General features: G+C 36.3%; 2 protein-coding genes across 7 annotated transcripts in view; both read left to right on the forward strand.

Moving 5' to 3' along the window:
• The first annotated feature begins 207 nt into the window (after nt 1-207).
• Nucleotides 208-22386, forward strand: LOC127069023 (putative mediator of RNA polymerase II transcription subunit 26). 5 transcript variants are annotated; one of them, XM_051005621.1, is made up of 14 exons: nt 208-457; nt 8470-8577; nt 8645-11237; nt 11309-11399; nt 11505-11658; nt 11797-11944; nt 12037-12084; nt 12340-12991; nt 13165-13643; nt 13729-15286; nt 15415-16995; nt 17206-17449; nt 17794-17931; nt 18023-22386. In XM_051005621.1, exons 3-14 carry the CDS (start codon nt 8959-8961, stop codon nt 18484-18486), a joined length of 7836 nt encoding a protein of 2611 aa, XP_050861578.1. In that variant the 5' UTR covers nt 208-457; nt 8470-8577; nt 8645-8958; the 3' UTR covers nt 18487-22386. The 5 variants fall into 5 exon arrangements, with proteins under 5 accessions (XP_050861578.1, XP_050861580.1, XP_050861576.1 ...); XM_051005623.1 differs by lacking the exon at nt 8470-8577 and having other exon boundaries at nt 8645-9183; nt 9460-11237; XM_051005619.1 differs by lacking the exon at nt 8470-8577.
• A 565-nt stretch (nt 22387-22951) lies between these two features.
• The window catches only part of LOC127069030 (aminoacylase-1-like), a 3468-nt gene continuing 775 nt past the window's right edge, over nt 22952-25644 (forward strand). Inside the window, exons 1-4 of one of the 2 annotated variants that reach the window (XM_051005637.1) lie at nt 22952-23119; nt 24148-24317; nt 24444-24950; nt 25336-25626. In XM_051005637.1, coding sequence (XP_050861594.1) covers nt 23023-23119; nt 24148-24317; nt 24444-24950; nt 25336-25626 — 1065 coding nt within the window. In that variant the 5' untranslated portion in view covers nt 22952-23022. Of the gene's footprint in view, nt 23120-23332; nt 23542-24147; nt 24318-24443; nt 24951-25335; nt 25627-25644 lie in introns of those variants that run through there. The other variant, XM_051005638.1, reaches the window with a different exon arrangement.

A 25644-nucleotide genomic window follows, 5' to 3' on the forward strand; every position in this document is an offset into this window, starting at 1 on the left:
ATAGGTTAGATCAAATCACATGCATCTATTATAGATGCTTTTCGATCAAATCAGTCTACGTGAAAGTGCTAGAAGATATTAAGCATCGATAGTAATGTGAAAATAAAATTCAATGTTCGCTGGAATTAAAATTGGCGCGCCGATAACAGCGCCGGAAGTTATCTGGGTTCGAGGCTTCATTGCTTGCGAGTCCGTGGATGTGAACCTTTGTTTTGTACAGAAGAATGGCTGCCATCTTTAGTTTTCGATGGATGTTTTCCGAAGAGATCGCGAATTCTTGTATTTATTGCGGTATTTAATAACGTAATAAAATTTAGGACAGTGAAATAACGTTGTTCGCGATGTAAAGAGTGTTTTCTCCTTGATTATTTAAGCTGCCCTGGTGTTAGTTCCATTAAAAAATGCTTGTGTTTACATCCAAGTTTCAAGTGAGCTTCTGTATTCCTGTCATATTAAGGTAAGCGATAGTTTTTTTTCGATATTTTTAATACTTTAGAACGGTTTGGAAATTGTAATTACAGCGTTTAATTATCCAAGTTTATTTAATTTCATTTGTAAATACACTTTTAAAAGAGAACATCAGGATAACGATTATGAATATCTTAGATGACATTTAAATCTCATTTTACGTTAGATATTTTTACGAATTAACGATTAACTATTTATTCATTACGCATTCTTCATTCTTCTATTACTTTAACGATTTGTTACCGATAAGTTACGACTTTGTAATACTTCCTATAACCAAAAAGGTTCGAAGTAACGTTGAAATATTAATGTATCGAATCTTTATTAGATAGTTTATTAAATAAATATTGAGGATTATTACGGAAATAAGAATTCTTCAAAATATATCTGTTAATTGCAATTTTCATTCCTCAATGGTGGCAACAATGGCTGGTAAAATGGTGAGTGAGGGCAGGTCAACCACATCATATATTTTTCCAACTTTGGATATTAAATCTACATATTACAAATAATTATTGCTTTTAGATCACGTACAAGATAAATTTATTACATGTTTGCTCTAATTTCGTTTACACAGATTACAACAAATAGATAGATTCATTGTATCTCCTTATCATCAATTTTATAAACTTTCTTTCTTGAAAGAATATGAAACAGTTGGTTGGATTATTTTTGATTTATATAGCATTTTGAAATAATTTACAGTCTGTAGATTAAACGAATATACGTCCATTTCGTTATTTTCCTTTTACCTTTGTTGCAAGAATATACAATTTTGTATCGGATGAATTATTTCCAAGCCTTCATTATGTATTTCATAGAAACTACAATGAATTTATTTATTTATGTACATAAAAGCAATCTATTTGTCATTATTTAACCCATTCAGTAATATATTCGGGAAATAAACTGCTTTATATAACTATGGTATATGATATAATGCATTATATTCTTAGAATTAAATAAACGTCCTTATATTTTAAAGGACAAGAATAAAAATAGGTAAATCAGGTTACAATTTTTTATATAAATCACGTTTATTCGATCCTAGAAACTATACAATATACTTGTAATGTTTAATAGAAACATAAATACATTTATAACAAGATTATTAGAGACATTTACATTTATTATTTATACTTGAAGATAGCTAATTAAGTATATAAAGCTTGTTTAAAAGGTTTTTTTTTTTTTTTTTTTTTTTTAATTATAATAGTAACTTGATACAAACATCATCTTTTATCGCATTTTTTAAACTATAAATTTTAACAAACATAATACAAAATTATTTTTATTACTTATGATATCAGAGAGATTTAAAAGATTCTATCTAGTTTTCTTGAAATACGTAGTTATACAAATTCTAACCTATCTCGCAGTAAATTCATACATGATCCCGAAGAAGTCGGCGGGAATAAAAAAATTTTACCAGACGGCGCTGTTTTCGCCTGTTAACGGCCATCTTGCCTAACTCCCTTCCTGCCCGCCACCTATCCCGAACTACTCCCTCCCTTTCCCCTTTTACCTCTCGTTTCCTTTGCACAGCTTTCTCGCAATCTCTGTTCGTTTCCTTTTCTGATCTTATATTTCTCTATTATTTCATCCTTTCTTTGGAGTTATTTACTTTCCAACATTCAACAACGTCATTTGTCATCTATTCTATTTCCTCGATATATTCAATTTTTCATTCACGCGATCTTATTTTTTTTATTTATTTCTTTTTGCCCTTCTTACATTCTATTTAATCTATGTCTCAAAAATGTCTTCTCAATTTCAGTTTCGAATCTTTATTATGATTTATCAATGAAATGAATGAAATTCTGACAGAAAAGACTTATATAAAAACCCAATTACTGTTACTTCCTACTTCCTACTTTAAACACGTGCAATATCGTTCCACTCCTTTCATTATCGCTTTTTACCGAACAATAAATCATTGGTTAAATATACTATTCATACAATAATTATATATGTACATTCGACATGTGTAAACTAAAATATATGAGTTGTTAGAATGGAAAAAGTATAGTGAACTCAAGGGGATATGTACATATAGATATAAACATACGTTTCTCTTCTACAGATATAATTCAATAGTGTGTCCTATTTTTGCGTTCTACGGTTTTTCACAATCTCTGTCTCTGTCTCTCTCTCTCTCTCGATCTCCCCTCCATTTCTCTCTCTCTCTCCCCCATGCGCTCGGTGAAAATTTAAATCGGTCGTTTTAAAGGATACATCTTTAGAAGAGCGCGTAGCGCACAGTGGGCGGAGATAGAGGATGTTCGGATGGAGAGAAGGGGTGGATAGGGGGAAAGTTGTACTTTAACGGGTGGTGGGAGGGATGGTGGAGTTAAGTGGGGAGCGAGGAGGGGAGGTTTAACGCGCTCGGTCGACGGTGGCTGGCATTCGCCGGTTGCGAGGTAAAATGGTATCGACCGCAAGAGAAGTTCACATGGATTGACGAGCACGCGCGACACACCGAATGCGTGTGATCCATGCGAAAATTTGTAGGCGAAGCAGCAGCAGGCAGAGCAACGGTTTTGTGCGCGGTGCTTTAGGGGAAGCAAAACAGAGAGAGAGAGAGAGAGAATCGAGCATTCGCATTTGCCCTCGCGGCATTCGGCCTCGACCTGACTCAAAGCAACAACGTTTGTCCATTGATTCATGTAAATTAATATCGCCTTTGTGTATATGTCCAGCTCCAATTTATTTTCATTATCTGTCATTCTACTGTTTCATGTGCGATTCGAAATTCCCGCTCTTTCTCTCCTTTTCCCACATATGATATATCTATATATGTATATATATATAGCATACGTATAATGATTATTACTCTTCCACGTTAAAGACGATCTCTGCGAACGATACGGTCAAATTTAGCGATGAGATAACTACTAACGCGCATCTCGCTCAAGTTCTAGCTTTTTTGCGTTTATTGTGTTGCGCTGATGCGTTTCTTCGAGATGACGTCAGGGCATATTAATGGTTCACGCGATTACTCGCGGAATAACTTTGCGAAGTAGCACTAATGCATTAAGAACTATTCAGTAAACGTGTTCTATCTGACTATATTAAAAAGATGATCGATTTATGTATTTCTGATTTATTTGTTAGTTTGTAATGAAAGTTTTAGAAACATAATCTTTCAAAGTATAAACGAGGAAATAACGTAAGAGGTTAGCTCTAATATCGTATATACATTGCAAGATAAATGTCTCGTTCGATAAAGTTAACGAGTAACACCGAACGATATTCTCTCTCTCTCTCTCTCTCTCTCTCTCTCTCTCTCTCTCTCTCTCTCTCTCTCTTTCTCTTTCATTGTGTTCGACCGTAATCTAATAGGGTCGTTAAGATAAAATATACGCTGCAATACGAGCTTATCGGTTATTTACAAACGCTCGCGCGCGCGCCTACTCTGCACTTTTTTATGTTACGCAGCTGTTGAATGTTTTCTTTTTCTGTTTCTGTTTCTGTTTTTTTTTTCGTCCCGAATTTTATCTGTGACATTTAGAAAAAAATTATCTATGGCGTTTTTCGAAAAAAAAGAAATAAAATTTTGGTCATGAATAAGTGATAGCGCGCAAGAGTAGGAGGAAGAGTGGGAGGGAGGAAGAAAACTGCATACGTTCTGCAAAAAAAAAACTTGAGTATTGGGTGAGGAAGGGGAAGAAGAAAAAGGTTGCGCTCGCGAAGAGTTAACCTTGAATGTAATAGCGAAGACGCACCACTACAATGCTCTCTCTTTCTCTTTCTCCTTCTCCTTCTCCTTCTCTCTTGTCCTCTCCTTCCTTTTTTCCTACGAAACTCCCACGTAACCTGCGCCTGCGATTTGCTCTCTCGATGAGGCCAGGTAATCTCAACCTCTGTCTCTTTCATGTTATAACTCCTTTACAATTTTCACGACACGCTAATCTCGTCGCTAATTTTTATTTTTATTTTATACATGTACTCGACGTATTAACAGCAACGCGCTCAAGCGTGTATTTTGTGTAAGAAGATACGTTTACCATGAAGACTGCAATATATATATATATATATATATATATATATATATATATATTTCTTGTTCTTTTTAGTTTCACATGTAAGCGATAAGTTTAACACACATCTCTAATGTCTCTCTCTCTCTCTCCCTCTTTCTCCCTCCCTAAAAAATTCTGGAAATCAATACACCTTTAGTGTATTATACAACACACTTGTTTCGATTCATCCTGCGGTCTTGCATTCCTAAATGATTAATCTACAGAACCACAGTTCAAAACCGTTCCCTGCGGTACGATGATGAGACCGACGTTAGTATAGTAGCAACAGCAAAACAGCAGTAACATCGTTAACTGCTCGAAGCAAAAAAAAAAAAGAAAGAGGGAAGAATAACGTTCTTCGCGATGTAATTTACATCAATAAGATAGACGTTCTTTTCGTCTGATTTCTAACCTCCTAAATGTTAAAAAATATCTGAAGTATCGCGGAATATAAACGGTACGATAATGAAGCTGTTAGTTAACCAATAGTATTTTATTTCTGATAAAAGATATACAGAGAAAGATAAGAGAGTTGATATTTTACAAACTTTATAATAAGGAGAAAAGAAGAGAGAAGAGAGAGGGTGTCGTCATCGGTGTAATATCACCGTCCGATGCACAGCATTGCCTCTTTTCACCGTCTCCATTCTCTTCTCCAGCATCGTTTCTTTTCGTTTCTTTCCTCCTCCACTCGTCTCTTCTCCTTTCCTCTCCCTCTCGGATTACCGTTCTTGTAGCTCTTTTCTCACTCTCCCTCGCACTCTCGGTGAAGACAGCGAAAGAGTAGAGGATAAATGAGTGAGAGAGAGAGAGAGAGAGAGAGAGAGAGAGAGAGAGAGAGAGAGAGAGAGAGAGAGAGAGAGAGAGAGAGAGAGAGAGAGAGAGAGAGAGAGAGAGCAAGTTCAGTAGAAGGACGAGAGTTAGAAAGAGATAGAAAGCAAAGAAAGATACCGGTTATTGGCGGAGACTGGCATATTTCACCGGGTGTCCAGCAATCAGACCTTTGTATACGGCTCACTGCACGTTGTGCGCTCGTGTTCTTCCTTGCTAGAAAGGAAAAGAAAAAAAAAGATAGAGAGAGAGAGAGAGAACACGTCGAAGTTTCGAGCGAAAGGATACAGAGGAGAGGTAGAGATGGAGGTGGTAATAGTAGCAGGAAGGGGAAGAAAGCAAGATACCGAACGTTTATTTAACGATGTAGAACTAGCCGCGACTATGGCCGCTTGGGATAGTTAAACGGAGGTGGAGAGGGGGTGGTAGGGGACAGTATGTGGCGCATCGGTTGCGTTAGCTGCGGTTACCATGGATAATGCTAGGATTGTTGGATATACTTGCTAGTTTTCTCTCTTTCTCTCTCTCTCTCTCTCTCTCTCTCGACGTAAGAGAGATCTTACGTATCTTCGTATTAAATGTTGCTTTATGTGTGTTCGTATGCGCGCTCGATACACATATACGTATGTATGTCGTACGTGCGCGCACGCGTAACTGCTTTTCGAGCGGATCGCGCGCGTTTTTTGCGCCGCATCTTTTACTTTTTCACACGCGCGCCAAATAACACTTCCATTTGCATTTGGCGGTAAAATACGAATCTCGAAACAATGAATTAATCAATTACGGTCGGTAAAGAAGGATTCTTTATATCTGTCGCGTGACGTACAGTAAACGCGGGAAAGTCGGAGTTGTTCTTTTTTTTTCTTTCTTTCTTTTTTTTCCTTCGAACTTTTATACTTGTATTTTTATTGAAATGAATTACAAGCATCGGGAAATGTAATGATCTTGTGTGATCGTTGTTTTTTTTTCCTTCTTTTTTTTCATTAACGTATTTCTTTTTTTTTTTACGCAGTTTCTTTTGCATTTATGCATGAACAAATTTCTATACGCATGCACGCACGCAATAATGTATAGACAAAGAGAGACAGAGTTAATCATGCGGACATTACATCGGTACAGTTTGCTTATAATCAGGTTGAGCTACACGTCCGTGGAATGCATCGAGAAGTCCTCGTGCGCAGGCGCGACTACGAGACGCGAGATCGCAACACCATTTTCTTGTAACAGTCGTTCGAAGATACAATGACGATGAGAGAGCGAGAGAGAGAGGGAGAGAGGGAGAGAGAGGTTCACAGAAATTACCAAGCAATCGATTCTGACTTGATGTATCGTTGTCGAGAACGATATGTCAGTACAGCGATATATCGATCGAGGAAAATATTAAATCGATTCGATCAATGTCGCGTAGCGCGGACTGAAATGGACGTTTTCTTTTTTATGTATGTCTAAAATATCGAGAGCTTAAATATCCGTCATTGTTTTCTAATTAATAATTCTCGATAAAACGATAAACTTGTTGCATGCGTTAAAGAATAATTATTTTATATATTATTGACTTTTCTGTTGAGAGAAAAACAAACAGTTTTGGAATTTGATCGATGTCGTTTGAATTTTAATGGAGTAAAATCGAGTACAATAAGCGTAAGCGATAATAAAGAACGGAAGTGTTTTACGATATATCGAAGGATAATCAGTTGGAAAATAATTTTGGTTTGAATCGAATCAATGTTGTTGAGGGTCGAGGTACGCGAAGTAGGTCGCTGTAAATCCCATTGCTGCCAACAGAACGATACACGAGAGTCCGTGCAACGTCGCACGATATCGCGTTGCGCTTCACCGCGGACTCGCACGGAAGCTCGTTAATTTCGCGCCATTCTAACGAGATCTCTACCCATTGCAAGCTGTAACAGCCGTTGGAGATTTTGGATGATTTTAAGTCGACCAAGATATTGATAGATATGATGTAGCGTATAATTCTTTTTATTACTTTTCATTCAATCTTGTTAACGACTGAATCAATGAATGGAAGTAACAATTATTATTTTCTATTCGAAAGAGGGGATCTGATCCGTTGCTCGTTTCTTCAAACATGGACGGTACACTGTAGCGCTCAAAATGGCGGCTTATGATACAAAGATTACAAATTATTGAACTTACTCCGTGCGCCTGTGTGCGTGCGTTTCTCTCTCTCTTTCTCTCTCTTTCGGAAAAAATCGTTTCATCCTGTACGATGGAAGATATTTCAATGAAGATATAGATTGGAGATCGTCGATTAAAATCTTTATGCGATTATCGTAAAACGCTTAACCATCGATAGGCATACAAGCGTCGCATTGCATTGCGATATGATTTTCTTTGTATTTAGATTAGAAGATTATAATACGATTTGCTGTGAAATTTGTTTGGATGGAACGTCCGTTTCGGTGGTATTTCCTGGCATCGGAGGTAATGCAGCAATCATTGGATTTCGCAAGTTCTTCGGTTAAAATTAAGTCGGTCAGCGTGCGATAGAGTGCATAACTTTGGTTAAAGTAACGTTCTCGTTTGCCGTTCTGATACTATAGTAATAACTGCTGCGTCGTGGTATACCGATGTGTATATTTCATGTCGCAATACAATCGATGATCTATATGCAATTTTTTGTAGGTACATTTCTTAGAAGATCTTACCCGTAAAAAAGAATAGCTGTAGAGAAGATTACCGAAGCAATGAAGAAATGATATGTTAGATTTAGCGTTTGGGAATGTTTCTTTGAAAAAGGAACGTCGTTGCGTTTTGTATCATCAGAATTGATGATGTAGATATAGCAAGCAATTATCAATGGAAGGTCATATCAATCGGAGCACCATAACGTTGCCTTTTATCAGCTTTATACGTTCTGTACACCTGATCACCCTTTTTCATTTTTTGCTTCCTTCGTCCAAGACGCTCTTGAAAATGGAATCTCATTTTTATTTACCGCTACATGCATTTTCTTCGAGCAAGAAGCATCTTTTCTCGATCGATAAGCTCAGATGTGTGTTCCAACGTCGCGACTTTCTTGTTGAATTATTAAACTTCTTTGTGTGGGACCTACGCGTTTCTGTAGCAACCTCTAAGGATTTCTAAAGGAGTTTGTACTTTATAAATCTGTATTCTCGTTACATAGATATACACACGCGTTTTAAGGAACGTTGAGGGACGGTAGACACGTTTTCCTCGGATAAGAAACAGAGAAATCGAATAACGAATCGATACGAGCAACGTAGTAGTAACGGTAATAAAAAGAAAGAAGGAAAGAAAGAAAGAAAGAAAGAAAAAAAAATAACGTTATTTTGTTTCAGCCTATGGTCAACAATCCTCAAATAGCAGAATCGAAAAGTACATTGCACCGTAAGGTCGTTGAAAAGAGATAGCCCTCCGATCTGCATTCCTTCCAGTTTTCGTTGAACGTCATCGAAAGGCCTTCAAAACGTCGACCCCATCGGTGATCAAGTTATCCGGGGGTGGCACAAGTGGGAGTGGGGAGCAACTATCCCCAGAACACGGGCCACATCCCCCGGTATCTCCGACGAGTGAACAACGTAACGAATTCAATGAAAATGATGATAATAGAAAGAAAGACGTCGATGCCTTTGAGCGGGGTACAGAAGCCACCATGAGTTTTGTTTTACAATTGGGTACGGTTGAAACGTCAGCCGAGAAAACTAAAAACGGCAGCGCTTCGTCGTCGATGCTAATCGGTGCTCAAGAACTGACCGCACCATTAACGATCGGCGTTACCACGGCCAATACCTTAGTCGCGATGAGCGACGACAATAGCGATAGTAACAATCCCCAAGTACTCCAGTGTCTCGAAGTGACGAACGTACCCGAGATAGCAGTAAGCCATTCCATATCGCTCTCCAATGTAAAATCAGTCAGCGTTTCTTATCCGGTTACGAAATCTAGTAAAGAAATAGCGCAGAGGATTACGAGTTCTCAAACGAATACCACGCAAGTTTTGACAACTCGCGTGATATCTCAAAAATTGCCGAGCGCCGCTTATCAAACGCAGCCCTTAACGTTAAATGCTTCCTCAAACGTCACTCATTTACCAGTTAACTCGCAATCTTTACCCTCGCCAAGCAGTAGTGTCGCACATGTCTATCCTTTGCAGGCAGCTACATGTTCCCAGAACAGCCAACAAGCTAAAACTCAAAGCTCCGTAACCGATGCGATTTCGAAGAAACACCAACAAGCGACGACGGTTGCGAGTTTGCAGGCGACGAGCATGCATACAAAATTTCAGCAGATCTCGCCCCAACAAATTCTTAATACTGCCACCGTAAAAACGATTACCACGGCTACGAACATCCCCAATATACAAAGGATACAGGTGAAGACGCAAAGTATCAGTGGGCAGCCCCAAACGGTCAACTTGCAGAAGGTCAAAGCGGTAGCGAACCTCAGTAATCCTACTGTGGTGCAGCGTAATTCGGTATCGAGGATACAAACCATTCAAAAGTCACAAATACTTACCTCTGCGACACAAGGGACGCAATTTACGGTTAACCAAATCGTTAACAATGCGAACGTGCAACGGATTCAGACTGGCGTTTCAACGGCATCCCAAAAAGCCCAATCCGTTAATTCCACGAATTCCCAAAAAATGTCGCAGGTGTATAACAACCAAAAGACAGGGCAGCAATTGGTAACTAACCATCCGAATCACAAAGCACAGCATCAACAATATCAGAATAATCAGCAGGTACAGCCAACATTACAAAAGGTGCAGGGACAGCAACAAAAGTCATTGCCTGTTCAGAGGCAACAGAATAATGTTCAAAAGTCTAACAATTCCGTAGGTGGCATACAGAAGGCACAAATTATTGGCCAGGTGCAAAGTCAACAACAGTCGCCACAGTTGCAGAAACAAGTACAACAATCTCAACCGTCGCAACATCAAAGATCGCAATCCGCTATTGCGTTGCACAAATCACAAACTTTGACGGCTATCGCTTCGAATCGGGTGCAGACCATAGCGAACGTATGTAAGAGTAATAGCGTACCTAATATCTCGAAAGTCCAACACAATTCGAACGCTCTTATCGTGAGTAAACAGCAGGGGGTATCGCAATCGCAACAAACCCATGTACAAACGTCGCAACCGCAATTGTTACAAACGTCTCAGCAACAAGTTGCACAAAAACATCAAACGGTTAATTCAGCAGCGCATGCTCAAAGAAATCATAACATTACAAATATACATCAGAAGGTTTCTGCTATAGCCACGATACCGAGTAATCAAAAAACTCAAACTATAGTAAGTTCAAAGATACAGCAGCAGCAGCAGCAGCAGCAACAGCAGCAGCAGCAACAGCAGCAACAAATGGTTATGAGAGTAGGTGTGTCAAAAAATCAAGCGCAGAACTTGCAGCAAGGAAATTTAAAAGCTATTCCACAAAAGATCACAAATACCATAAAGTCTGCTAATTCTCAAAATTCTATTCAACAATCCTTACACAGAAATAATAATTCTCAACCGGTTAAGATCATACAACAGCAACAAAACGTAATTGGCCCGCAGAATGCACAGAAACAACCTGGTTGTATTAAGACTATTCCACCTCAAAAGCCAGCTCAAAGAAATCATGCACAGAAAGTATCGGGAGTGAAAACATCGTTAAACACGAATGTTGCTACGATGAAAAATCAAGGATTGATGACATCGGTATCACCGAAAACGAGCATAAAAACGTTGCTTCCCCAACAGACGGTTATGCCAAATATGTTAGTGCATAAAAATTCTCCTATTAAAGTTCAACAACAAGCTATACAGCAAAAGCAGCTTATCATGGCGTCGCAATATTCGCAGCAAGGTAGAACGCAAACGGGGCAAATAAAAAGTCTTCTCTCTACCACGAATGCAGACGTGCATAAAGATTTAGAGAACAAGTTGGTAAAAATTTATATATTCTGCGCGAGACATAAGTTTAACGAATATAATGTAACAATTATTATTTTAGAATGGAGTCCGATTCGCGTGTTTCTAAGGAAGAAGAATTGCAACAAACACCGCCAAAATCCCCGGTGAGAAGGATGCCGTTGCCTTACGAGGTAAGCAATAACGAGAGATTTTCGTTTATCTTCGAGTTTGGATTATTCGATCTGCGGCCATAAGGTAATACCGTTTGATCTGAAAAATTCATTTTCTAATCGCAGTGTCTCCAGTTCGTTCTTCAAGACCATAACTACGGTGCACCGCCACCGCGAACACCGCCACCTCCTTCGCCACCTCCTCATCCTAAACAACAGCCCATTAACGGAGCTGGAAGTTCTACCACAACTTCTCAACATTCATATATATACGGACAAGGTAAAAAATATCAAACGAATGAAGTTGGGGGGCCTCGTTCGCTCGCCTACGTTCGTTAGAATTATTAGATAGCGAGAACGATAAATAATTGTGTAATTGCGTAACGTGGAGTGAACATTTTTTTTTATCGCTTTTCAGTTGTAAATAATAGCGGTAATGTGGAGGATGATGCAGCCAGTGCGATCAGTAGTGAACCTGGACGTGAAGTAGAGCCCGAAGGTGAAGAAACGGAAACTGCTCCTGAAGGTGAAGGTGATGACGAGGATAGTGTTACTAGATGTATATGGTAAGAAGAGAGTTCGTCATTTACGATCAATGATTAATTTACAATTAATGATTTACAATTAAGATATTGAAAATCACTTATTATATTTTCAGTGATTTTGAACACGACGATGGTTACATGATCTGCTGCGATCGTTGTCTGTACGTTTATACTATTTCTTATTTATTGCTTTGCTTCTTCCTTTTTTCTATTTTATTGATGAAATATATTTTTAATATTATATCTTAGATTCATATAATTACTTTCATATTAATGAAAGAGAATACGTGCGCGTGCGTAGAGAGAGAGAGAGAGAGAGAGAGAGAGAGAGAGAGAGGGAGAGGGAGGGGGAGAGAGAGGGAGGGAGAGATAGACGTAAAGAAAATATTTAAAAAAATTAATTTCTAATTTTACAGAGTTTGGCAGCACGTGGATTGTATGGGTATAGATCGTTCTAACATTCCTGACGAATATCTTTGCGAAATTTGTCGGCCACGACGTGTTGACAGACAAAGGGCACGTGCTTTGCAAATGCGCAAACGCGAAGAGCTACTCAATTCGGATAGTTCTTCCGACACGTCGTCTACGAGTTCGGTAGACACTGATATCGGTGTTAATGCAACGCAAAAGAAGCGAACGTTGCATCAACAAGTTCCAAGACGAAAATCAGATCCTCCACCGCAAGTAAGAAGACTGAATAACAACAACAATAACAATAATAACAATGTGGCGAAAAGACAACGGAGAGACTCTAATCCAAGACAGTCGAGTGCGGTAAGAAAGAAAGAGGCTGCCAAACGAGGTCCTGGAAAGCGTAAAGCTAAACGAAGAATGAGCGTGGATGAAAAGGAAGAAGAAGTTCAAGATGCATGGGGTTCTAATATGACTCCGCTTAGACAATGGATTGAAAGATACGAGGAAGCAGTAACCAATCACTATAGTCCTGAATTAAGAGCTAGAATATCGAGCATAAAGGTCAATGGTACTCATAGTGATTTGAGACAAAGTAATATGAGTGTTATCGCCACTGGTAAATGCAGACTCAATGTGCATAGCAATAACTTGAGAGTAAGTATATATTTTGCATGGGGTTTTTTCTCTCTCTCTTTTTTTTCTTCTTCTTCTTCTTCTTCTTTGGTTTCCTAATGATAATTCTTGAGTAATTAATAATAAACAGGAATCATTGTTTACCCATTGTCATCCTAGCGGGCATTAAAAATAATTATCTTTATGTATAACAGTTTTTGGTGGCAACTATGTATCTACCGTCAAATACTCCGGTTGTTGAATTACGTGGAAAATATATGCTCAGTACGCAACATAGACCGTCGCATCCTCAGGGTAGACAGCATGCTCAAAGACCAGGGCCTTTTGTATTCTTTTATCGATTACCACGAGATGGTACCGAAGTATGCGTAGACACTAGAACATATGGAAACGATGCCAGATTCGTACGGCGTAGCTGTAAACCTAACGCAGAAATAAAACACTGTATAGAAAAAGGAACATTGCATTTGTATATTGTCACGAGTATGGCAATCGAAAAGAATGCTGAGATAACTATTAGGCATGAGACACACGATTTGTTATTGTCGCCTAATCCTAATTCCCCAGTGATACCGGTGACTTGTGCATGTAACAATGCAAGAGAATGCCAGTTTACAGCTACAAATCAATTAAATAGAAGAGGTAGTAACGGAGCTCTTGTAGAAAATGCTGAGTAAGTACATCGATTGATACGTAATATAGATTATTTGTGACGTTAAATGTTATTACTTTCTCTCTCTCTCTCTGTTTTTTTACAGCGGCCGAGAAAGGAGGCGACGAGGTAGACGAAACACAGTTTGTGAAGATATCGATTCAGTGTCCACAGTTTCCAGTACAAATGTAACACCATCGACGCAAGTGCCAACGGCAGTACCCGTAACAGCACCGCCTAGAAAAACTATAGCGACTAGTAGCACGACCGTAGCACGTCAGCTACCAAAAGAAGAAACTACGATAACGACGCAACAACAACAGCAGCAGCAGCAGCAGCAGCAGCAGCAACAGCAGCAGCAGCAGCAGCAGCAGCAGCAACAACAGCAGCAGCAACAACAGCAACAACCGCAAACATCTCCTGCTTTGCCGCAGCCTACCGTGCAAGAGATCAAAAAGGATAAAAAGAAAATGACAAGAGAGGAAAGAAAAATGGAGGCTATTATGAAAGCTTTCGAGAGACTCGAGAAAGCGGAGCAAAGAAAGCAGGAAGTTCAAGCTAGAAATGCACAAAGAAAGGAGTCGGGTGGTACGCATAGCGACAACGAGGACAGTCATAATTCCGCGATTTTACAATCCAAGACCAAACAGCAAAATTCCGAAAGAACGTTACGACGGAAGAGAAGGAAGGGTCGTGCCAGAACTACGTCGCAATCGCAAAGCAGTAGGAGGTCAAGGTTAAATTCTGCGGATTCCGATGTATCGTCGGGCGACGAGAGTAATTCTATGCAGTCTCCTCCGCTTGTTAATCAAAATCGTTCAGCGAGCGGAGATGCTCCGTACTCGGCACACTTACATACGCCAGCAAAAAATGAGAGCGATGGCCCTACTACTGGTACGTCAGGACATCAGGGGATACCAACGGCAGCCGGCTTGTTGTTAGCGTTAGCTAATTCGAATACACCTGGCCCAAGCTCTCCGCCTTTACAGCAACCAACACCCGTTAAAAGTCCTACGTGTGATAGCGGTGCCAGCAGCAGTTCTCAAAGTTCAACTCCGTCCACACCGCTATCTTCGGCATGCTTGCTTGTTGCAGCAGCGGTTGGACCCTTGGCTCCTGGTTTTAAATTCCCCAAAACTAAGAAAGTTCTGATGAACGAATGGCTGAAGGAGTCGCCAGACCCGCCTCAAACTAATATACCTCAAGTGTCACCGTTGCCTGCTTTGTCATCCACATCTTTACAAAACTCTGTCAATCCTCTCTGTAGGTCATCAGAGTTTTCGTTGCCCAACGATCCGTCTGCAGAGTTTTTAACTCAAAGTTACGCGGCCAAAAGTCTAGCCACGCTCGTCCAAGCTGCTAATTCCGTTTCCGGTATATGCGATTCTCCGCCACAACGAAAACAAGCGATCACGGGAAACAATGCTTGTCCTGTTTCAACTGGATCGGCGAAAAAGAGATGGTTAAGGCAAGCGATATCCGAGGAATGTGATTCGCCGAACAGTCGGCCCGACAGTCCTCCGCCTAGCGAAATGGTGGCACCACCTAAAAAAAGAAGAATAGCTAGGGAAAGTTTATCTTCTGACAATTATACGCCACCCACGACACCAACGATGCTGCTTCCCGAAGTTACTTCGACTAACAGATCTTTGTGTAATAACGAAGTAAGTTGCACTGGTACCTATTGTTACGCTAGCTTTAATAAAATCATTTTGCATTGATTTTAATTTTTCGAATCAGCCGGGGATCACCCTATCGCAAAATATTGTAAGCCTTTATTATTGTCTTGTAGGATGACTTTATCGAACACCCTCAATCGCCAACGACGGAACATAATGACGAGCAACACGATGAGTCCGAATCTGTACGAGAAACGAGTGTACAAAACGATTTAGAAACTTCAGAAAAAACATGTAATCACGCCAAACTTTCAATCGATATTCCTCATTCGGAAATAAACATAAAATGTGAGAAAAACGACGAATTTACAGAGTTTGTTAAAATAGAAGAAACGGCGTTGCCAAAACAGGAAATGGTTTCGATAAAGGAAGAATCTGCCGTAAGTAGCGAGGACTCTAAAACGGATTCTAAGGTTGAATTTAATTCATCTTCGGAATTTATTAAAAATGAAAAAAAGATTAGCAAACGCGAGGCGCACGATCTCCAAGTGAACAATACACAAATAAAAAAAGAAGATGCCATCAAAGAGGAAATCATTGAAAAGGGAACCGTGGAAATAATCGATCAAAACGAACCGGACACCGAAATGGAAGATTTTAGTTCCCCCGTTGCTGCTATGGAATCCGATGCTATTCTAAAGCAGCGCGTGGCTGAGATGAGATTAGAATTTGGTGGAAGTATAGCAGAGATCGTTAATGTTTCCAGTGAACACGAAAAATCTGACGAGGATAAACAGATAGAAAATAATAAAGATTCGGAAATAAGATCCGAGGATAACATGTCGATCGACGAATTCGACGTAGAAGCACAAATGAAGAGAATAACAGGAGACGATGGCAATGATTACAAAGAAAAAGTTGACACCAGCTCGGAGAAAGATAAAAGTATGGATGGCATAGAAGGACTTATGGAAAGCTCGAAGGAAGATTCCGAATCAGAAGATAGAGACATAGACGATACTAAATATAGCGAATCTTCTTTTAAATTGTTCGGTATATCTAACGAGGAGAATTTTAAAGAATTCGAAAGAAAGTCCGAATTAACAAACCTTAGCGAGGATGAAGTTAAAGCCATTGAGAAACCTATTAATAATGAATCTCAAAAAATAGATCAAACGTCTTCTTTTGTTATTTCATCGGAAGAATCTATTTTTGAGTCGACTTCCTCCAATATGGATGCAGAATCTGTTCTCGATCCTCCAAAAATTTTTCACTCGATACCACCGTTGAGTGAACGAATTAGAAAAAAAATTGATCCATCTAGTACTACTAAAACGCAATTAAATTTTGAAGCAGCTATTATTGAATCTACTATCGATATGGAAGCAGAAGAAGTTTGTAAAAATGGAGAAGAGAAATCGATGTTATCGACGGCTTTACGAGAATTGTTGGAAGCAAAACTCGAGGAAGAATCACCCGAGGAGTCCAAAACAAAAGCCAATAATGAAGACGCCACGTCCTACAAAGAAATAATATCGCTCTCGCCTGAAAATACAGGGGAGGCTAAAGACCCAATCACTAAATCCAATAACCAAGAAACTCATTTGGATGACGTTTCTATGAAACAAAATGACATTCAGCCTAAAGAAATTAAAAGATTAAAAGATCCTAGAACAGTTGTACCAAATAATATGCCAGCACCTTCTACCTATACGTCGGACATTCTTCCACCAGTCAAGCGCAAGGTTAGAACGGTAGGATTATAGTAGAATTTCTGTTTGCAAGATTAATCCCTATATTATTTTCCAATTTGTATTTATATATATTTATCTATTTATTTATTTGTTTTTCTTTCTTTTTATTTTTTCTCTTTCTTTTTTTCTCTCTTTTTTTTTTATGAGATGTGCTCATTGCAGCGATATTAAGATAATGAAAAATACCATACTTGTGATCGCTTTTCGCAGCTATCGATATCAGAATATCGTAAACGCAAGCAACAATCGGTTGGTACACCTCCAGAACCAGAGCCATCTAATGATGTATCTACGACAGAAAAGGATAAAGCAAGAGGTAGATCAGATAGTGCAAGCAGTGGGACTTCCTCTCTAAGTTCTGACGAAGAAGGTTCTAAAATGTCACTTTCCCTTGATTTACCAGGGATTACTGCATTACCACTTTTCACTAATGCTGAAAATGATGAAAAGAAAGGTAATAACGAGCATCCAGATTCTTACATTGTACACAATTCCTGTTAAACTGCAGTCTACATGATATTCATCAATATCAACTTTAGAGTATGTATTTTTTTAATAGTTATAAGTTTTCTTAGGCTATCAATGTATAAAAAAGAAAAAAAAAAGAAACAAAAGAAAAGAAAGAAACTAAAAACTTTGAGACCATACGGATTAGTCAAATTATCGAATAGAAATTTGTATCAATTGCATTTTATTTAAAAATTATGAATCATCAAAGGATAGTAAATCATGCACGTTATAACCCGAAGTTTGTTATATTTGTTTGTATCTCTAATAAATATTTATATTTATATTTAGGTAGTGAAGAAGGTACCATTGGTTGGTCCGCGGCACCAACATTAGTTGAACGTCAAAGAGAAAATTTAACTGAAAGATTGAAGCGCGAATTTGGCTTATTTCTCAGTGACGACGAAGAGGAAAGAGCTCGCAAACATGGTAAGCAAATATCGAGATTTTTAATTAATAACGCTCGTCGATCAAAATATTATTGAATAGACCTCTATAGATCTTCTTTTTCAAATTGTAGGTTTGACTGCAGAAGCAATTTTAAAAGCTCGTAAGACGTCACCACCACATTCTTCTATCCCCACTACATCCCCTACTTATCCTTTACCACAGTTACCACCTCAACCATATATACCACCGCCTGGCTCTGCAGCTATACATTATCCTCAATACCAGGCTAATAAATCCTGTCCTGTTCAGTATTCCAATTTCAGTGCACCACAAACGACATCACAAACGGTATATCCAAATATAGCCGCTCAAGGAACCGTCAACAAACAGGTACAATTTTTAGTACCTCAAGCAGCATCTCAAGCGCCACCAGGTTCAAATCCATATCCTCCGCAATTTATTCCATCGACTACGACGACAGTGCCAATTTCCAAATTTTCTTCTGCAACGTCAACGTCTGGAACTCCTCAAGTATTTTCAACTTCAGGTCAGACGCAGAAGCCTTTTTTTAACCATCCTGCACCAAGGTCGTAACCGGTATTAATAGTAGTACTTTTCCAAATTTTTAGTTAAAGTACAATGATAAATAATTATCAGCCATTCTCGCTCTCTCTCTCTCTCTCTCGATATATGGCGAACAGTGATGTATGTATGACAAATTTTCAGCTATTACAAGGTAATATAAACATCACAATTGGAATATACTCTTAAAAGTCACAATTTCTTCTGATAATTTATTTTATATGATTTGTATTTGTGAGTGTGTGTACATACATACATATATATATATACACATATACATATACATATATATATATATATGTACACGCATATTTATTAGCATAATTCATTATACAAATCACACTGTATTATACGTAGAAATTGAAGGAAAGGAAAAAAAACACATATGTAGGATGTGTGAACATCTGAAGTTAAGAAATATGAGACTTGTTAATGTAGGTACTACTATACGCTTCTAGAATTTTCATGCGCAGAAATATACTGAGACGTAATTCGATGGTTTTCAAAATATTCAACAGGTTTCTGTGGCCTATGGCAATAGTTAAGTATTTTGGAGACATAGTCATATGCATTTTAGGTAGTATACGTTGAAACCTGTTGATACAAATATATTAGCATCTCTTACAGGTAATAGAAAAAAAAGTGTATTCCAATGTATGCACTTTTTATACCACTAAAATGGTGCCGTAAAGTGTTTATACATAGCATTAATCCAATTTTGATAATATTAACAAAGTTGGAATCTTTTAAACGGATGATCAATCAGAAAAATATTGATCTGAATCTTTAAGAACAGTTATCATCGTCATATATATAACGTGCACCTATGAATCTGCATTATTCAATTTATCTGTATATATTACTTGCATATATGCATAATATTATAATAATATGAATCTTTATTTAATCGTAATTGTTAGATTAACGCATAGACTTCTATAACATGTAATTAAGACATTGTGCTGTGTTGTGCTGTTTCAAAAAACAGTACTCTCTGTGTCCAGAATTCTCTATATTTTATATTTCATTGTAAAATTCCGGATAATTAGTTGTAATAAATATGTTGAAATTTAATTTCGAGAGAGTTCATTTGTATAATTGAAAATTATATGCGATATAATACATATATATACATATACGTATGTGTATATACATATATATATACATATATATATATATATATATATATATATATATATATATATATATATGTATGTATGTATGTATGTATGAATGTATGTATGTATATTAGTTTGGACGTTTTTTACCACATTTGCTTTATTTAGGCATAAATGTCTTCAAATTTTGCTATAGCTTTTACATTTTATGGGAAATATCAGTTTTAAAAGGCCTTAAAAAAAAAAAAAATAATTGTTAATATTATAGAAAAGGACAAGGCCTTAGAGACTAAGTATTTCTGAATTTCTATATTCCAAACATGACATAATTGTTTTATATGTTTAGAAGTCTAAAGAAACACGTTTGTCTTTATGGCATGATGTTTTATACAAAAGTTCTAAGTCCTTGTTATATATCGGTTGTTTTTTTCACAATAATATATAGATATATCATACCTAAATAAAAGGTGCTTACATATTTTAATTTCTACAGCAAATAAATGAACACAAGTTTAGTTGTATTTCAATTAGAAAAATTGACAAAAATTTGTAGAAAAAAAAAAAAACGTTATTAAATTTTGGGATAATTAAATCCTAAAATTTAATGTTCATATAAGTACAAAGCTGAGAATAAGCAGGGGAAATTTTCTGATGAAACATTTAATAATGAATTACAGTAATTAAGATTGAGACTTGTAGGCTATTCTATGAAGAAAATTGTTGTACACTTTTTGTTTAGCGTTTATAGGGCTTTTTGGAGATGAAGTATCGTTTAATGTAAACTATTTTATTTTTGCTGTAACTGTTTAATACGTTTTCAATAGAATTGTATAACTAAGTTGTGCAATTCTACGTGTTTAGAAACCTATACAAAAGTGGATACTTAGTGGATCAAATAAATATGTAATTTAATAGCTCCTAACACAAATAATTTTATTTAGAAATGTAAATTATGTATTGAATATTATCAATATATCTATCTAGTGTACACATCAATGTAATTAAATAAGTGTACAAAGCTTCATATAAATTTGGCACATTGGTAATTGTGTATATATAACTGTATTACTAGTTATTATATTTAAACGTATATCAAATCATTCTGTTTTTAAAATTTCATTTCTCTCTCTAATAAATTAACTAATATTCATTATGAATTTTAATTTAACATTTTTAATTTTGATTAGAGTAAAAGAGTTTTGTTTAAAGACACAACGAAAAATTAATTATTCACATATGTAACAATATTAATATGTGCTTATCAAAACATGGAACACCTCAAGCCATAGATGCGAATAAGCGAGCTAAGTGATGTACTAATTATATACTGCGTACCAGTGAATATTTTCGTAAACTTAAATACTTTTACGTTTCCTTTCCAGTTGAACATAATTTCTCAAATTGTTGCAATGTGTGGGTAGATTATTAATGAAAGTTACAGACACATGTTTTACCAAATGTGATTAAACAGAAATACTACAACTCTAATCTTCTTCATATTATTATTATCATGATCTTTTATTTAGTATTTTGGAAAAATCTAACTTAGAGTCAAAAAAAGAAAAAGAAAATTGTCAAAAAAAAAATAAGGAACAATTGTAAGAATTCATACGCATATAGAAACTTATAATATACTTCTTGAAGAATTTTTTACCATCAGATTTTAAGCAAATATCAAAGTTTGGAGATCTGTGATTAGCAAATAAGGCATAAAAATTGAGTTTAAATATTTGTGTACTATCTATGAAAGTACTTTGTCGAATTTCTGAGTGCATATGGATCTTTCATCTTTACAAAAATGTTCCCTGTTTACATTATGTTTGGCTGCAATTTAAGAGTCTAAACAAACATATTTTTGGCATTTGGTATTCCTTTATACTTTAGCCAATATTTTGTAATAAAACTAGTACTATAAGCTGCAAATATCACAGGTGGTGTACATATATACAAATGCGTGTACATCTATACATATATACATATATATATAAGTGTACAGTTTATGTTCTCCACCTGAGTATATATGAAGGAAAAAAAAAACATGTACATACTTTTGTAAGATAAATTTAAGTATCGATGTTCCACTTAAAATCTTGTACCTTCTTTAAGCTCCGAAAGAAAAAAAAAATTTATGATTGGTGTATACAATCGCTTTGAAACTATTCAATCTGTTATTTACTGTACGATTTTCTGATATAGCCTTGCTATATATATATATCTGTATAGCGATAGAAAAGAAGTAGAAAGCGATTTAAAAAAATTTGTTATTAAGTACATTTTCAAATAGAATAGCTCGTTAGAATAATCGTTTCAATGTTGTAAATAAAAGAAATCACACGGCAATTATTATATATTAGCATATATATATGTGTGTGTGTATGTATCTATGTATGTATATATATATATATAAATGTATATATGTACACATATGTAGACACATATATACACACATATATATACATACATATATATATATATATATATACACACACACACACAGTCTTATAATAATTTCAGAACACATAATTTTTTTATTTGCGATTCATTGTTACTTGTATGTGCCTAGTTATAGCCATGTTACATTACATACATACGTTGTATGATAATTTAATCAGTACTATCAATTAATAAATGTAACAAGTTCTTGGATATCAAATTCGATATGATATATATATATATATATGTATATAAAGACAAACACACATATATATATATACATATTATGGCATAACATGTAAAGAGCTCATATTTAGGCATACATGAAATTTAATAAATCGAAATACATTTTACGAATTAATTACTCTATGAGAAATGTTAAACAACATTTGAATCTCCACTCACATCCACTCGAAACGCTAACTGTTATTTTAGAAAATTTTCCTAAGAACTTATCTCTTAATTCAGAACTTTTAAATGATGAGATACTAAAAGGCCACTTAAGTCGACAATTACGACGGGTTCGTGCTAGATAAAATACCACCTTGTATTACATGTCATAAATTGCAGTTAATGTCGTGCGCGAAGTATATGGATATAACAATATTAAAAAATCGGTGATGTGACGTGTGCAAAAAGTGAATTCTCTCTACTAATAATTTTTTTCTATAGACGTATATATTGTCTCATGTCGATTGAAAAATATTTTCGAGAAAAGCTTTTTTCAATTTTCATAGATAAAGGATAGGCGCGAGACGCTTGGAAATATTATATCATTTTTATATCGCATGAGAAAATAATTCCAAGTAATTCTCGAACGGACGTCCCATTTAAAATTGAAACCGTTTAACCCGCGGCTACGTATCTGCAATTTGATTGATCAAAAGCGGTGACGTCATCGTTGATAAGCTCCAGCAATTGGAGGAGAAAAGTAGCGAGCGTCTGCTGTGACAGTCGCATTCAGAAGCGTCCGACGCGGTGATCAGCAGTCTAGGCAATGTCCTTGTCGTCTCAGTCTCAGCTGGATGCAACAGCTGTAGAGAATTTTCGGGAGTATTTGCGAATACCGTCGGTCCAACCGAATGTAAATTACGGTAAGTGATATTTTAATGACATTTCTAAAGGCGTATAAATTTATTAAAGCTTTTTTATTCGTCTCCTCGTTTCGTAAAAGTCAAACCGATCGAGTACGAATCAGAAATGAATTGTAAATTGTGCTAATGTCTCTCTCGCGTGGAGATATCTCTCGCTTACTACGTGAATGGGGTCGCTCAACGATGCGTTTCCTCTCGAAGCAAATTGAATTTTTCATTAATCGTACGAAGGCACGTATAACGTCGTTTTACTTTCCCATCGATTGATATTCTAATGTCCAATCTACCGATCCATTTCTAACCGGTATTTTTGAATTCGGCGAAACGGCGTAGCGTCTGGGACGCTATCGAGCCATTGTATATGCCCCACCCAACACAGAATTATATTTCTATTTTTATAATTTTCGACCAGAGGATCCCCAGTAAGTCTACGTTATTTTTTCAAACGTCTCCTATATGTTTTACTCGTCAAAAGTATCCTTTCCATCGCATGAAAGACTGCACGAGCTAAACTTTTTCGTCATTGAGATTCTGTCGTTCAAACGGTTTTTATCTTTATTTTATTATTTGCGATTTATATAACGATTTTATTTATACAGTAACAATATGCAGATAACAGAATATTGTCTCGTTCCTCAAATTTTTTATTGGTACAAGATGTATCGTGAATGTGTAGCGCGAAGCTAATGTAGCTGCTGAAATTTATCAAAACATAAAGTAACTCCAAAATGTAATCTTAATATAAACAGTGATAAGATACTTGTCTAGTATATATTTTTTTAGATCGGTCATGAGTATTCGTAAGTCTTTTTTCAGCTGTCGTTTGTAAGATAAAGTTTTCTTATATAACTTTGTTGACAATCGGTCGATAAAGAGACTATTTAAATCTCTTAATGAACGAGCAAGTTAAAATAATCATCGCGAAGATGATTATTTTTTTCATTTAACTGATACATATATATAGACATACGTATATATATTTGTGTGTGCGGGTGTGTGTATATATATATGAACATATTTTATTACAGATGCTTGCGTTGAATTCTTACACAAACAGGCAAAGTCTCTTGACTTACCAGTCAAAGTGTATCATGTACATCCAGGAAAACCCATTGTGGTTCTCACATGGTTGGGTACGGAACCGAAAAAACCAGCCATTCTTTTAAATAGCCATATGGATGTAGTGCCTGTCTTTGAGGTAAGTAATATAAGCTGCTAGAAAATATCACGATATTAGAAAGCTCATTACGTTACTGTCCGCTTAAATTTATGAGTAAATATAATTATTGAATGATCGTTTGCTAATTACGTAAATGCATTATAGGATCAGTGGACGTATCCACCTTTCAGTGCTCACATGGATGAACTTGGAAACATTTATGCGCGTGGCAGCCAAGACATGAAATGCGTTGGAATACAATATCTGGAAGCTGTAAGACGTATGAAAATGACTAATCAACGTTTCAAGAGAACAATTCATATTTCCTTTGTACCCGATGAAGAAATAGGCGGTAAACTTGGTATGAAGGAGTTTGTGCACACAAACGACTTCAAAGCTCTAAATATTGGCTTTGCACTCGACGAAGGAGTTGCTTCTCCTACTGAAACATTCTATATGTTTTACGGTGAGAGATGTATCTGGCATGTAGAAATACATTGTACAGGAAATCCAGGACATGGATCTTTAATGCTAGATAATACTGCTGGAGAAAAAATCAGAGTTATAATTGATCGATTTCTGGACTTTAGAGCGTCAGAAAAGGAAAAATTGAAAGATACTACCAAATACCAAATTGGTGATGTAACATCAGTGAATCTTACTCAATTGAGGGTATGTATCAACTCTTAGATATTCTTCTTTGTATCAACTTTCTTTACATCAACTTTATATCATCTTTATATTCTATTATTTCAAAGAAATAATAGAATATCAATCGTTCTTGAATTGTTAGTAATATTTAATGTATTTACAGTATCTCAATCGATTTGATATGTTTATATATTTATTACTGAATAAAATATTTTTATGTTTACATGTCTATTACATTAGGATTTTTACAATTCGTGTAAGTATTTTATCTGTATCGAGTATTTGCATTGATTATTTTCTTTACATTTTTTCATATATATTTGTAACTTTTTTTATCTTTTTGTATATCATTTGTATTTAATTTATATAATAATTCAGTCACTAATTAAGTATATATTTTTTACAGGGTGGAGTACAAACGAATGTTATACCAAGCGAATTGACAGCCATGTTTGACATAAGACTGGATCCGTCCGTCGATCATGACGAATTTGAAGCTATGATTCAGAAATGGTGCAAAGAAGCTGGAGAAGGTGTATTTTATACATTCGAACAAAAAAACCCAAAAGTTGAGAATACCAAATTGGACGACACTAATCCATTTTGGATTGCATTTAAAAATATCTGTGATAACTTGGGTATAACTCTACAAATAGGTATTTTCCCAGGTGGAACTGACAGTCGTTATGTAAGATCTGTACGTATAACAATTTTT

The sequence above is a fragment of the Vespula vulgaris genome, chromosome 14, assembly GCF_905475345.1.
Source record: "Vespula vulgaris chromosome 14, iyVesVulg1.1, whole genome shotgun sequence".
NCBI classification, from domain to species: domain Eukaryota; kingdom Metazoa; phylum Arthropoda; class Insecta; order Hymenoptera; family Vespidae; genus Vespula; species Vespula vulgaris.

Excerpts from the sequence above, each read along its gene's own strand:
- LOC127069023 (XM_051005621.1), top strand. The coding sequence starts at position 8,959 with ATGAGTTTTGTTTTACAATTGGGTACGGTTGAAACGTCAGCCGAGAAA. Across the intron at positions 11,659-11,796 it reads TTCATATATATACGGACAAG|TTGTAAATAATAGCGGTAAT; the intron begins GTAAAAAATATC and ends ATCGCTTTTCAG. Across the intron at positions 17,450-17,793 it reads TGAAAATGATGAAAAGAAAG|GTAGTGAAGAAGGTACCATT; the intron begins GTAATAACGAGC and ends ATTTATATTTAG.